This window comes from Rhinoderma darwinii, chromosome 3 (assembly GCF_050947455.1).
Source record: "Rhinoderma darwinii isolate aRhiDar2 chromosome 3, aRhiDar2.hap1, whole genome shotgun sequence".
NCBI classification, from domain to species: Eukaryota; Metazoa; Chordata; class Amphibia; order Anura; family Rhinodermatidae; genus Rhinoderma; species Rhinoderma darwinii.
Genome location: NC_134689.1, coordinates 25136399 through 25152028, shown reverse-complemented (window position 1 = coordinate 25152028; position 15630 = coordinate 25136399). Strand labels below are relative to the sequence as shown.

Below are 15630 nucleotides of genomic sequence, written 5' to 3'. Positions count from 1 at the left end.
AGACCAGAGATTTATACCTTGTGAATGAAGCCAGAGCAGCTCTGTGATAGGACGAGAGATAAAGTGAGGTCAGGTGCAGCCACTAGTGACTTCTATTATCAATCACTATGCAGCAGTTTAACCCCTTAAGGGTCCATTTACACAATGAAGTGCAGTTAGAACCACATCGAAATTTTGCATCAGTAAATTTTGGTTCAACTTATAAATAGTCCGTAAGGCCGGGTCCTCACGTAGCGTAAACGTGGAATTTCCGCAACGTAAATCTGTATGGAAATTCTGCAACATTTACAGTAGCAGCAAAGTGGATGAGATTTAGAAAATCTCATGCCCATGCTGCAGAAAACTGTACCTGCCGTGCGGAATTTATATCTGCATTATGTTGATTTATGCTGCGTTTTGGTTGCTTTTCTGTTGCTGGTTTTCCCTATTCAATTCAATGGGATGCAAAACTCGCAACAGAAAGCCAAGTGTTGCGAGTGCTGCAAATATCGCAACCCAGAAAAAAGTAATAGGCTGCAGCGGTCACATGGGCTGAAGCGTCACCCAGGGAAGCCGAACTGGACGGCAAAGCATGGACGCGTCACCATGACAACGTCCGGGGTAAGTATGAACGTTTTTGTTTTTTTCTACACTGCTTTCCGCAGCGGACGTTCCGGCCAAGAAACCGCACCACAACATTATTTAACCAGCAATATAGCACAGAATTCTGGGTAAGATTTCTTTTTTCTCTGAATTGCATTTTTTTGCGGTGGAATCACAGCTTTTCTGATGCCAAAAAACACAACTTCTGCCATTTGTTGCGGGTTTATCACCCGATTGAATTTGCATACACAATTGACATGCTGCGGAATAAAAAAACGCACCACAGGTCAGTTTCTGAGCGTTTTTTCCGCTCATCATTTCTGCAGTGTGTGGATGAGATTTGTTCAAATCTTATCCACATTGCTGCTACGGTATTATGCTAAGGCTACTGACATTTGATCTCATAATGTCTCAGCGGCCCTTTCCGACACCCGTCTCCAGTATATGCCTCACTTTATGGATCATTGGATCTTCATATGTCTTTTGGGCCGAGCGTCGGGCCACCATCGACCCAATAGGTTGTTCTCTCGGTTTACAGCAGTTGATATGCATTGGCGTGGACTCCGGAGGTTTGCAGTCGTTTCGAACTTTGCCCAAAGTTGTGAACATCAGCAGATACCGGATGGTTCCAGCCTTGTTAGATATTCACGTGGGCAGCAATGATTTGTGCAATGTACATTTGGGAGAGCCAATAGCGTTTATAGTCAGATTTGAAATGCTTTGCATCATTCCTCCGGAGCTGGTTTTAGTATGGTTGGAGATTATCCCACAGTGTGGCATAGTTCTGGTGACGTCAACGCCATCGAGTACAGCACATTTTGAATATGAGGGTGTCACGTTTTGTCAGACCTCGTGGTGTGGTAGCGGTGAGACTCAGACATCTAGAAGGTGACAATCGCGGTTTGCTTTTGTAGGATTGGATTAATTTGACAGATATCGGATTGAATATATTTGTCGGGTTTGCAGGATGGAGTGGAGAAGGCCTTGTCTTTGTTGGCTGGGGGTCGGAGGGTCGTGTAGTTGGGAATACACATCCTCCTCAGCGGTGGTTTTTATGTTATACAGTCTATCTACAAGCTCCTGCAAGGACTGTTCAGCCGGGTTCTATAGACAGAGTGAATGTTCTTTGTTGGGTTGACTTAAAATGTACCTATACGTTCAAAATACTTTTGACATGTCTTAGTGACATATCAGAAGTTTTGATTGGTTGGGGTCCGAGCACCCCCATGATCACTAGATCACTAAAACAGTGTCAGAAGCGCTCAAGTGACCGCTGTGCCGTTTAGTTTCTACTCGGAAAGTCGAGGGAGCAGTCTACAGAGTCATAGACATTCTATTGAGCCCATACACCTGAGGAATGCCGAGCAGAAACAAAGCAGCACAGCACTCACCTGAGCACTTCTGTCGCTTTGCTTTAGCGATCGGTGGGTCTCAGTGCTCGGACCTTATCAATCAAAACTTCGGACGTCACGACATGTCAAAAGGGTTTTGAAAGTTTAGGTACACTTTAATGTTCGTCAATTACTAGTTATCATGGTTGTGTTTAATCCTCTTAGGACCAGACTAATTTTAATTTTTACGCTTTGGATTTTTCCTCTCCGCCTACAAAAAGTCATAACATTTTTATTTTTTTGTTGACAGCCATGTGAGAGCTTAGTTATTATGGGACAAATTGTACTTAATAAAGGCACTATTTAATATTGCGTGTGTTGTACTGGGAAGCAGGAAAAAAAAAAAATCAGAATGGGGTGGAAGTGGAAAAAAAAAAACAGCAGTTCTGCCATTTTCTTATGGGTTTCATTTTTACAGGGTTCACTGTACGGTGAAAATGACCCATTACCTTTATTCTGTGGGTCAGTACAATCAGTGATACCAAATTCATATAGTTATGTTTTCTTACTTAGAACTAGTAAAAAATCAAAACAACATTTTTTTGCCTCGTCATATTGTGACCCCCGGTAACTTCTTTATTTTTTGGTGTATAGAGCTGTGTAAGGGGTCTTTTTGTATTGGGGGGATGTAGTTTTGATTGATACCATTTTGGGGAATATTTGTAATTGATAACTTAGGAAAAAAAAATTTTGGGGGTTGAAATAGCAAAAAAACTGCGGTTCCACCATTTTTAACTCTTCCCTAAACTACGTTCAACGTATTGGATAAATATTTGACATTTATAGTTCAGGCATTTTTGGACGTGGACACCAAATGTTTGTTTATTTTTAGATATGATCTAGGGAAAGGGGAGCGATTTGAATTTATATATATATATTTTTAATAAAGGTTTTTTCACATTTTACTATTTTTAGACCCCATAGGGAGCTTGAACCTGCGATCATTAGATTGCTTATGCCATAGACCAGTGCATTGCTATTGAGACCTGCAACAGGCAGAGCTCACTAGCAACATTCATATAGCAGGGCTGGGAGCGTTAAAAAGGCTCCTGGCTGCTATTGGAACACACCGGCTCCAAATAGTAACTGAAAGGCCCCTCAGACGCCAGTGGTCACATTGGACTCTGGCATCTTAGGGATTAGTGATTAAATGCTGCCAGAGAGGTCTCTGATCGCAAGCATTGCCGCTGGGTCCCTGCTGTGTAACACAACAAAGACCCAGCGATTATCGCAGCCGCTCGGCTTCCGAACAGGCGCCATGGCTAAATACTCATTCCTGCCGTAAATAAACTAGCTGACGCAGAGTCAACCCACATTAGAAATAGGTCTCCAGCGGTTTTTATGATATTCAGCTGCCATAACGTAGTAGGACATGTCCGATCTTTTGCAGAAGGCTTCTACAGCACTGATACCTTCCCATATACAGGAAAGTGTCCATGTAAGCGAATGGGTCTGTAATTGTGGACCGTAATTTGTCTGCAACTACAGACTATTTTTTTTACAGTCGCATGCATGGGCCTCAGAAATGGATTTCATTCATGCAGTCACTGCCCGAATTCAATTCCGTTGCAGTGTGATGTCGCACGCTATCAGCGCTAATGTTGACCTATGGGGGGGGGGGGGGTCACATGAAATCCCAATGCAAAGGGTGAAGTCCATGTCAGAAATTTTCAGCCACATCCGAACTTAACATTAAGACTAATGCACATATTATGGGTCCAAGAGGAATGAAAGCTCAAATATGGCAGGTTCAGTCAGATGAGGATGTCAAACCAATAACTGACATGAAATCTGCCATGGTTGAAGGGGTTGGCAAGAATTAGTAACCATTATTTATCATAGATCGATTATCTGGTGGATAGATCAATTGTCCTGTAGTGGACAACCCCTTTAAGTTCCAACATGACATTGCAAATGAGCCAAAAGGATGGACACATTCAACAGGTCTGGTTTGGATAAACAAAATTAGCACAGAACTTTGGACCTGTCTTAGGATTTCTTTATTTAGGTTGATGCTTTCTAACAGTGCCCTAAAGTTCCTGTTCGGAGTTAAAGGCTATGGCCACATTTGGTAGTCTTTAAATAAATACACATTTAGCATAAAATTCACTTCTATTAAAAATGACCATTTTATTTCTGCAGCTTTTATGTACCGTTGTACATGATTCATCCGAGAATGGGATTCTGCAGCTTCCATGCATTTTAGATGTAGAAGCTGCAAAAGCAAAACTGTCCAAAATGTTTATTATACCATATACCATCAGCTCTGTCATACAGTTGACACCCTGCTACTATTGGCAGGATTGGCACTAGCTTTGATCCTGGCTGTTTAACCCCTTTGCTGTCATTTAACTAGCAGAATAGTAGTTAGATGGCAGCGACTTGCTCTATTTTCCTTTCCAATGCAGGGTGCCAGTGGGTTGCCAATTACAGAATGATACACTAAAATATACTGGTGTTGCAGTGTTTTATATGAACAGAGGATCACATTCAAATCTCCTACCGACAAGAAAAAAAAAAAAAAAAAAAAAGTGGTTGCACAAATGCTGCCAACACTATACCCTGCAAAAGGGACTGAAATGTTCATTTCTTCCAAGATTACAGGGCAGATTTACTATTCAAAATGCACTAGAATTTGTGGCTATACCGCGTGCTGAATTTAACTGATTTGACAAGGGTCGTGGCTTTAGATTAGCAAAAATCTGAAACAAACCAAGATGTATGAAAGACTTGACACAACGTGCAGCACTTGTGCATCTGACTGACTTGTCCAAGTCGGCCCCTATATGAACCCTGAGATGGTACCATAGAAAATAAAAATACTCAATGCCCAAAATAGTGTACTGTTAATGGCAGTTGTTACTCAGCACACAAGCTGATATTACTATCATATTATAAGTGGACATTAGTTTCATATCTTTAGAACGTACTTCAGACTGAATGTTTAGAAGTTTCTATTACAGCTTTTAGAATTTACATTTCTAAAAAGGTCTATTCCATAATCAGTAATATATAAAAACCCAAACACATGGAGTTTATTTTAAAGGGCTTTTTTTTTATTCAAGCAGTCACAGTAGACACTGTACATTTCTTTTGTCTTCTATACATGTAGATACCAAGAAGGGACACCATCAAGAATAAGCCAACGGCTGCTGTGCCTTGTAGCCAAGCCAGGGCCAGCCCCGACCCAAGAGGACCTGTTTGACAAAATGCATGTTAGATCTCATCCAGAAAAGACAGACAAAGCAACACTTGTTAAGTCAAAACTAAAATTACAGCAGAATAGTTTAAGTACCTATAGAGTTAAACAGGACATTTGGACTTGGAGATGCCATACAACTTTAGGGCACTTATCAGGGGTCTACCTGGTGAAGTGGCAAAACTAGTAGTTTCAGGCTGGAGGAAACGCTAACTGGAGTATCAAATAAAATGACCAGCAGTACTACATAACCATAAACGCCAAGTAACCAACATTATACACAAGCCTTGTATGTTAGGAGTAGTTCTGTGTGAATTAGGACCTAGCATAAATGTGAACGTCAGTCTTTTAGGTCTAAGCAGTTTTACATTTTATTCAAATTTGCTGATTATTCCCTTACCTTCCTCTTCTTGGAGAACCTTGTCTGTGTCAGCCTCTTCATCATGGAATATAACAGGACCCCGAGATGTGACTGTTGTAAGAACATCTTCTGACCCCCAAGATCTAGCCATTCGTTCTGTAAGACAAAAAAAAAAAAAAAAAGTGATTGTACTGCTCCAAGATATTTAGAATAAAGGATCCATATGAAAAAAATTATTAATATCCATCTTGCTAGACACAATCTAAAAGTGCATATAGGACTGATCACCTACTTTGTCTTTGGGGACAGTTCACTGAACACGACTCCATGGCAGACTGGACACATACTGAAGCGCTGCAGTGGAAGAAAACCTGTAGGACCACAACATAAGTTACTGTATGCCAGGCAAGCGCAACATTGTACAATGAATAAAACGTAAGTGGTGCTAGTATGAAATTTGACACTAGTTGTATGAACCCTCATACCAAGTGTATAATCTAAACATAATACCCCCCCCCCCCCCCCGTGTCAAGATCTATTTTCAGCTGAACTTGACATGGTGACAAGTTATGGCACTTCCTACGCCAGCCAGGGTTTATGGGGGACTAGAGAAGCAACCTTCATTTCCAGCTTTAAAAATGTTATGCCATAAATCTACGTAGTAAACCATTGTTTTAATTGAATTGACATGCATGATGCAAACAGTTAACATGTCACTCAGATAAGACCATTTGAGTAAAACACACATGAGTGGAGTACACGGTAAGCACAACGTTCTTCCATGAGCACCATTTTGCCAACCCAAAAGTAATTGTGACTTCATTAACCTCCCTTTTTTTCAACCTTTAAGGACTATTGTCATGACTTGGCTGGTGGTCCAGCTGCCATGACACTTTCAGGATCCGTGGGGGGGGGGGGGCGGCACAACATGATGGATTGCAAGTGAAAACCTGAGGATCGGCGGGGCCCTGAAGTGATATGTTATCATTTATAATATAACAACCCTTCAAAAGACAGCATACAGATTCTTAATTAAATCAAGCATAAGGATATAAATGATCTTTTAAATATGCAATACATTGTTCCCAAATTGGTAATTGATCTCATGTAAGGTGGCCACATTTTTTGGAATGATTATACAAGTTTGAAAAAGTTACAGCTTACCGGTCCGTTAAGAGAAGTTTGGGTGTTGAAATCCACAAAGGTAAATGTGCGGACAATGAAGCGCTTGTAGTGTGTTGGGAAAGGCATGTTCTGTGAGGAAGGACCAACAGGAACCAGCTGGGTGAGATAGTTGTCTCCATCAAAAGGGCAGCTGAAAAGTGAACCCAATATGAAGTTGTACTATGACAGCCCTGAACAAAAAGCAATTCTTGTAGTCCCTTAATTCAACCCTCACCTGTTGAACAAGACAGGCCATTGGGGAAGCCCAGCAGGGACAGGAGAACTGGTGGCCCAACAGTTGTTCAAGACCAGAACTAGGCTTGGATCAGTCCTCTGCAGAATCCGAACTTCCACATGCACAGGATCTCTTAATACTCGCTCAATAGGATAATCCTGGTCTCTATAGTAGGAGCCATACTGTCCATCTGAAAAATATTGTCACCTGTTTAATAGACATTATTTCAGCTTTCCATAGCCATCTAGTCTAACTTCTGTCAGGTACTGGGATGTTTAGTCTCAGTACCTTCTAAATGGAGGGGGGGGGGGGCTAATCTCTTATGCTGAGCCTGAAAACCTGTCCATCCAGTTCAGCTTATTCTGCAATGTTGATCCAGAGGAAGGCAAGAGCAAATTTTCCTTATCGGATGCAAAAATAAGATCCATAAGGCAACTTGTAATATTACACTAAAAACAGCCAGACCCCTTTTTAACTCAGACTATGAAGGAAGTTTTCATGGTGAATTCACTTACAGTAAAGAATCCCCTTGTATGGTAGTATAGAAGCCTTTCCTCTAGATGTAGGGGATGCCCCTTTGTAGCTAGTCCAGGGGAGAATTAACTCAAGATCTCCATTGAACTTTGGTGTATTTGTACATAATTAGGTCACCCCCTCAGCCTTTTCTAAACTGGCCTACAGTACCCAGAAACTACTATGGTTGCCAGCCTATGAACCCACTCAATCTCTTCGATGTCTTTCTTGTGCACTAGTGCCCAAAGCTGTACACTATTTCATGTGTAGTCTTTATAAAGCGGTAGTGGCAGAACCACCGCTGTAGCAGCCGCTGCAGGGCCTGTGGGGGCCCATGCCGCCTGACAACACGCCTCCCCCTATGCCTGGTGGTGCCGCTAGCAGCCTTTATGGCTGCTACTATGGGGCCTGCACCATCAAGCCTCTAACGTTTATGGGCCGACCGGCACGGGCCCTCAAGCCTGGTGGCGTCACTAGCCCCAGAGGACGCCCTGGTGCAAGAGAGTCACCCCCTCTTGCAGTAATTGTACCTGCGTCTATTGCACGCAGGTACATATACATGCATTAGTGCTGAATGGCCGGGCACGACGATTCAGCACTACAATGACGTTGATGGGCAGGGCAATGTCAGTTTTAACTAGTATTTTCCCAATTTAGTATGTAATGGTGACATATTCCATTTACAACATGGCTATTCTGTTTGTTTGATTAGAGGTCTGTGGTGGAAGAGGACCTTCAATGGACAGATCACTAGATATCATGGACATGCCCACCCAAAGTAAAGGTTAGCTGGTATTCAGGACAAGTGCACCTAAGAAAGCCTCCAATTTTATTTTCTACGCTTTAATTAAACCGGCTGACCCCATCCACTTAAGACATTATCCCTTCTATTATGTAGGTTACATAAGTGGACAAAAATGAGCAAAGAAACTGGTACCCTGTAGTCTTATTGACCAAGTATAAATCAGAAAAGAAGCGATTATAGTTTGGTAAAAACTCACTGCAGGGCAGCTGAAAGCTGGGCCAGCTCCTATGTTAAAAAAGGGATTGTCTTCATGAGACAACCCCTTTAAAGGGTAGATGTCCTCAAGATTACTCCAGGCTCTAATGCAATTTATCCTGCCTGCCTACACCCCAGTTAATGTTAGAGTACCGACTTAAAGTTAAGCATGGAAATTTCAGGAGACAACCAGCTATCTGTCAAACGACAAGTTAAATACCTTCAGCTATCCTCATCTCCAGGAGCAGCGGTCCAGAGGTAGATACAGGAAGAGGTGGTGGAAGGGTGAGGACTTCCACTTGCAGAGGGACAATACCAGTGTGGGAATAGCTGCAGCGCACGGTCAGCCTGTATTAAGAGGGGCATCTTAGTAAACCAACTGTGGTACTTGTAGTTGCCACCATCTTGAAATGCCCGGCTTACCTCATTGTACTGTCTCTAGTGATCGATCCCATCTGCCAGGTCCTTACATTCTTGGTTGCTATAAAAGTGTTCTCATATACTACGGACATGTCAGCCCCCTGTTAAACCAAACCACAGGTATCAGACATTATAGATTTATTCTGCAAGGCCAAGTTATATTGTACTAGCTTTTATACCTGGCATTGCTCGTGAGGTTGACTTACGGTATAGATAGAGTAAAAGCTTGCTATTTAAATACCCAATTGTGTTGTAAGGCCCCATGCAAACGACTGTAGAATTCGTCCGTAACTACGGACCCATTTACTTCTACTGCCTATGGATACCTTCCTGTATATTTACAGGAAGGTGTCCGTGCCGAAGAAAGGCTCCGTAAAAGATAGGACACGCCCAGTTTTTGCGGACTGTGCTCCCATACTTTATATGGGAGCACGGCCTGCATAATAGTGTATTAAAAGTTACTTACCTGCTTCTTCCTCCAGTCATCCCGGGAGGCCAGACGTTTCATCCCATGTGACTGCTGCAGCCAATCACAGGCTGCAGCGGTCACAAGGACTGCCACGTCATCCAGGGAGGTCAGACTGGATGTCAAGAGGGACGCGTCACCAAGAGACCAGTACGTATGAACTTTTTACTTTCAATCGCTGTGGAAACTCTGCCCCGAAAGGGCTGCCCCTTCTCTTTCCAGCAGTGAGAGAGAAGGGGCTGCCGATTAGTGTAGCGAAAACGGGTCCGTAAGTACGGGTGGAATACTGGTGACACCGGACCCAATGTTACTGGAAGCACCATTAAACATCCTTAACACTATGATCACAAGATCGAAAATAAAATGTATTCCCTTTAGGAAATAAGTCCTAAGCCAGTGCTCCTAGACTAAACTATGAAGTGGTGGATGAGGGACAGGGACTTCTGATTCATGTCTATTTGGCATTATTTTTCCTCACTCATCTTTACCATTAGTCTCTCCATCGCTCATCCATGCATTTTAGTCCCTCAATTATACTAGAAAGGACAACTGTACTGCCTTTGTGTAAATCCGCTGTGGACAACATCGCAGCGCTGCTGTGTTAGGCAATTCAGCGAGGAATGATATGTTGCAGCCAATTACGGGCTGCCATGTCATCAATAGGGGTGGAGCCTGTCAGCGCAATCCCCTAATTTTAAACCAATGAAAGATCAGCCTTCAAACAAACTTTTGTAAATAAATATATATATATATATATATATATATATATATATATATATATATATATACACACACACACACACACACACACACGAGCTCTGTATGCACAAAGCTACTGTCCGTTCCAGATTAGCAGATATCGGTTTTCACCCATGTCTGTCAACTGCACACTGATAGGCATGGGTCCAGTGTGTTTTGCTCACCTGGTTAACACCTCCGCAGGACAGTGGGAACTGGTAGCCAATAAATGATGCTGTTGCTGCTACTCTCAGATTTGGGCATGAGTTGGAATCCACGTTGACCACGCTTACAGAGTCCAGAATTAAGGACGGTGTGGTCAGGTCTTTTGAAATGGCAACCACCATGTTGTTCTCAGGTGTGCAACGGGCAGTCACTATACACAGGAAAGTCAAATTGTTAATGCATTTACTAAACATACACTAAGAATCAGAGTCATCTGAGTATCCCAAAAATTTATGTATATATGCTTTGAAAACAGTTACCTGGCAAAACTAATTGGCTTGCACCAAGCCAACCAATATTGTAGTTATATAAATTATCTGCTTGGGACACCAGGCCAATAAAATGGTTTTAACTTAGTCAGGTAAAGGCTCATAGTTGGGGTAACCCATCAGAGTGGCTCTTCATATAGTGGTGTAAAGTTTCAGATCAATAGCTTTACTTTTATAGCAAAGACTTACGTTTTTTTCCATAGTAGCAGCGCAACCTAAATTCAGCTGGGGAAAAGCAGCATCCAAGGCCTTCACAAAGTTCTCTAGATACAGAGTCATTAGCACACGGCAGACGGTCTACTTGTTGAACTGAAGCACATTCACTTGTACTAGGAGCATCCATAGCTACAGGGAAGAAATAAATCAGTCAAGGAGAATGTCAATGCAAATAGTAGCAATTCTGTATTTGATCCTCCAACAGATCCATTAAAGACTGCAATAGCCACTAAGGCATAGACTGAAGCATTGATTGAGTTTTATTTAATTCCTAGAGAACTTAAAGGAGTTGTCCAGGATTAGAAAAACATGGCTATTTTTTTTTTTTAAGAAACGTCACCACATCTGTTCATGGGTTGTGCGTGGTATTGAGTCTTGGCCCCATTCAAGTGAATAGTGCTGAGCTGCAGTACTGCTCAACCTGTAAACAAGTGTGGGACTGTTGGGGGGGGAAAGAAAAAAAAAAAAAAGTTCTCTAGTCCTTCTAGGGAGGAACAGTTTCCTTTCAGAATGGAGCAAGGGACTCCAGTCCTCATCCATCATACTCATACATTTATAGCCTATTCTGAGAATACATCTTTATGGTGGGAAGACTCAGAAGACTTGTTGAGACATAACATGGGGAGCATTTGTCCATGTTTGACTCCACTATAACTGATGTGATTGAGCCTTGATAACCTATGTTGAAGTTATTGTTTATTAGGCTAGCTGTGGTAGAGATGAGCAAATTTGCCCAGTTCAAGCTTCAGACATTACAATGCATTTGCCATGTTTGAGATTTGATTCTATGGGAAGAGGCAAAATATATTTTATGGACAGTCAAGTGAACTGGCGAAACAATTGAATAATCTCTAGCCACAGGTCGATTGCTAGTTGGATTACTAGGACCTGGAACCATCCAAGACCTGTCAGACAGCCATAATTATTGATGAGAAAGGAATTAGATTTGGTATAATATAGTCCAGGACTTTTTGGGCATTTGACTGGATATTAGAATGGACTGGTTCATCTTTAAGGGAAGACAAAAGATTCTCCAAGTTCTTGTTCAGCACGGACATTTACCTGGAAGAATTGGGCACTTCAGATCTTTCTTGTGATACTGGGATTTCCCATCACGAAGAACTTCTTCCAGAGTGATAGTCACCACATAATTTCCATCCTGCAATTACAAATAGTTTTTCCTGATGTGGGAGGCGAAGCCAAGAGACTCCAGAAATCAAAATTGACAAGATCCCTGGCAGCCAGTGGCGCAACTACCGCTATAGCAGATGCTACGGGGCCCGCGGCATAAGGGGACCTGTGTCGCCCGCTGGCACGGGCCCCCGCCATGGCAGGAGGCTCCGCTAGCTGCCGCTATGGCTGCTACAGCACGACGCCACTGAACACTACGGCAGAGCAGGGAGGCATCTCCCCGCTCTGCCGTTAAAGGGGTTGTTCCTACAACTTGGCGTTACCTACGGGGCGGTCTGTAAAAAAGGCACTATCTACAGGGGGGGGCCCCAGTCAAAAGTTTGCTGTGGGGCCCAGTCTTTCCCAGTTACACCCCTGCTGGCAGCATATGGCAAATACTCTGATCAAGTCTTATATGACAAAGTATTTAAGAAAATAGGCTGGCTACAATTATGTTCCACATGTAGGTAGTAGTACGGACATTGCACAGGTTAAAAAAAAAATTTACATTTCAAATTGTGACATTTGTCTTCTTACTCAAGACTGGGCTTGGTCAGAGAACTTTTAGAATATTACAGTGGCTAAAAAAAAATAAAAAAAGCCCTGCTATAAGATATGCGGAACTGAGCAATTTAACGATTACCAAGGTACCAGATAAATTAACCCCAAAAAATCTTGTGTTTTTAGGGCCTTGTAGAATAACTACTGCAGGGGGAAGCCTATACTGCACTTTAGCAGGTGCCTGGCTGTCCAGTGACAGCATCTCCTGCTCTAATAAGCAAAGGGGTCCTCAGATCCTGGCTGAGTCAGTGGGTTTTCCAGTGACACATTTGGGTATCAAGGCTGTAGAATGTACCCCAGGGAACCCTGAACAGTGCCCCATCAGCTGGTGTAATTGTGACCATGATCTTAATGTATTAGAGAAGTAATCTAATACACTAGTTTAAAATTACAATGCAATTCTACAAAAAGGTTATTAACACAAAAAATGGCTGCTGTAAGTTTATTTGTTTTTATTTTAAAAAGAGTTTGTCAGCTACGCTTTATTAGTGGTATAAAATACATCACTAATGGAATCAGCAGTCCACAGCCTACACAAGTGAAGAGTTGGCTTCCTACAAAACTTACCTCCTCACGCACATAACATCCATCAAAAGAAGAACCGACCACCACCGAGCTGTCAGATCTCTGTACTATCCAGGTTCCGCAATTGGAGTCATTGTGAAGATAATGGGGTTTTCCATTCTCATCTAGAATTCAGTAAGATATTATATTTATAATTGCTCATTAAAATGCAGTGCATGAAGTTATTTACAGATACACGAGGGAAGTACTTTGTAGCCTGCAGAGAAGTAAAGAAGGAGATATAGACAAAGGAACTCATCATTGTGTAAAGGTGTGGCAGACGCTGCATGAACATAAACTAGGGTGTGCCACCCTAGTTTATCTTCATGCAGCGTCTGCCACACCTTTACATGGTGCACCAGTATTGCCTGAGACACAGCAAGACACCCACAAACAAGTTCTCCTGATTATTGCACGTACAAGCACATCAAGTGCACTCACAGGGTTTCTGATTACATATTTTTTTTTATTGGGGGGGGGGGGGGGGGGGGAGAGATTTGCATTTGACATCCTTTATTAGGGAGTTTTGGAATATAAGGCATTCCCCTCAGCATCACAGAGAGGGACAACCGATGCAGCAATTTTTGCCTTTGAGTCATGCCTAACCCCACCCATATACACCTGGTTCAGCCCATACATCACTCGACCATAGCGCCTCCCCACAGTGTAATGCCCCTTTAGTGCCCCCAAATTCATGACACCCCCATAGCTGTCCCTACTGCCTACATAGTGTTAGTGTCCATGTAGATAGCACCACAGTGTCCCCTGTAGATATTGCCACACACCCCATTGAAAATAGTGCTACCCATGATAGATCTTCCAGAGGGAGCCCCAATGTATAAGAACCCCCAGCCAGAGCATCAGCCACACTGTGGCCAGGGATTGCGCTCCAGGAGTAGCCCCTGACACAACTGCATATATGATAGAAACGCCAGGGTCTTCAGGATCAGAATACCCAACCAAACATTGGACATGGATTCCAGTCCAGGAGGAGCCCCTGACATCACTGTTCATATATGGACAGTGATGCTGGGGCTTGGAGATGCCAGGATCCCTGGCAAGAGCATCAGCAACACTCTGGCCAGGGAATCCCCAAACACCACGGTCCATATATGGAGTTCCTATCTAGAGAGCATGCATTGCTCTAGCCAGGGACTCCACACCTGGAGAAATTACATCAAGGGCTTCCACTGGGCTCACTGCTTAAAGTAGGGCTGTGCCCAGAGAGTCCTCCACTAGGGAACGGTGAGTGCTGAAGCAGGGTGCTGTCAGATCCATGCTTCAGCATTGGATTCAACTGCATCCACATCCTGAGGACACATACAGTTGACACCAGGACATACCACCAGCCACCCAGAACAGTTGGGAGGTATGATATAGGGCAAGAGTTGTGACAATGAGGTAGACTACACTCAGTGTCTGACATAGCTAAGGGGTTATTAAGAGAGTTCTCAAACTGGTGTACATTAAAGGGAACCTGTCACCAGCATTTCACCTATTAAACCAGCAATACCAGGTGGCAGTGGGTAAAAAATTATTTCTATATAACCTAGAACAGTCTTCTAAGTCTGCTCTGTAGCTTTCGTATTATGTTTTAGTGTTCCCGTGCCAGATGCTAATGAGCATAAGAGTCATATCTTCATTCTCAAGTCTTTCTGAGTTAACTCCACCTCCTTACTTTTGATTGACAGCTCCACACCTTCCCCCAGCACACAAAATCCCACTCTTGTGCATTGATGTTCCCTTCTGGTGTGCGCGCGCGCACAATGAGACACCGGATTACTACGATAAAAGGCCCAAAATATTAACAGACCGTTATTTACGAGAGGGGAGGGGAGGGGATAACAGCAATGAACTTTTGATAGCAGCGGCCAGTGAGGGATAAGTTCAATAGGTGAAGTGCTGGCGACGGGTTCCCTAAGTTGGCTTGTGCAATTCTTTAATACAAAGCTATAGCTTCATTTAGAGTTAAAACAATTAGATAATAAGCAATAAAAGTCATTGTGGATTTAACACTTATCCACAGAGGACTTAAGACACTATAGAAGTTTAGGTCATTTATTACATTATAGAACTTACCAATCACAGTCAAGGATAAAACTGCATCATCCAGCAAAGAAGGAAGAGAAAACTCCATATCTCCAGATCCACAACGCAGATGGGAAGGATCATCCCAATAGTCCTGTACTGCACATACTAGAGACCCCAACCCATAGGTCCACAGCAATACTACAAGCCCAAACCCTGCTCTGCACAAGCCCATCTTACCAGCAGCCACCTATACCCCAGTCTGCCATAAACCAGAGATTTATACCCTGTGAATGAAACCAGAGCAGCTCTGTGATAGGACGAGAGATAAAGTGACGTCAGGTGCAGCCACTAGTGACTTCTATTCTCAATCACTATGCAGCAGTTTAACCCCTTTAGGTCTTATTAACACCGTGCAGTCAGATGAAAATGGAAATTGTAGATACCAAAGTGCATTTTGCCGCTATTTCGCAGTAAGCGCTTGTCCACACGTAAAGGAATTGCTGCAGAAAATGGTGCGGATTTTGC

The 15630-nt window shown here is 42.9% G+C and overlaps 1 protein-coding gene across 1 annotated transcript; it reads right to left on the bottom strand.

Moving 5' to 3' along the window:
• Positions 1-5033: 5033 nt before the first annotated feature.
• On the bottom strand, positions 5034-15337 carry LOC142750920 (zona pellucida sperm-binding protein 4-like). Its single transcript, XM_075859896.1, has 12 exons — positions 15154-15337; positions 13078-13199; positions 11842-11938; positions 10753-10908; positions 10255-10445; positions 8869-8966; positions 8666-8793; positions 6933-7122; positions 6698-6848; positions 5826-5904; positions 5573-5689; positions 5034-5170 (listed from the first exon to the last, which is right to left on the bottom strand). Exons 1-12 carry the CDS (start codon positions 15335-15337, stop codon positions 5034-5036), a joined length of 1650 nt encoding a protein of 549 aa, XP_075716011.1.
• Between the last annotated feature and the right edge of the window lie 293 nt (positions 15338-15630).

Coding starts and splice junctions, on each gene's coding strand:
- LOC142750920 (XM_075859896.1), bottom strand. CDS start 15,337: ATGGGCTTGTGCAGAGCAGGGTTTGGGCTTGTAGTATTGCTGTGGACC. Junction 7,123..8,665: donor GGAGATGAGGATAGCTGAAG/GTATTTAACTTG, acceptor AATATTTTTCAG/ATGGACAGTATGGCTCCTAC. Junction 6,849..6,932: donor TGGCCTGTCTTGTTCAACAG/GTGAGGGTTGAA, acceptor TTCACTTTTCAG/CTGCCCTTTTGATGGAGACA.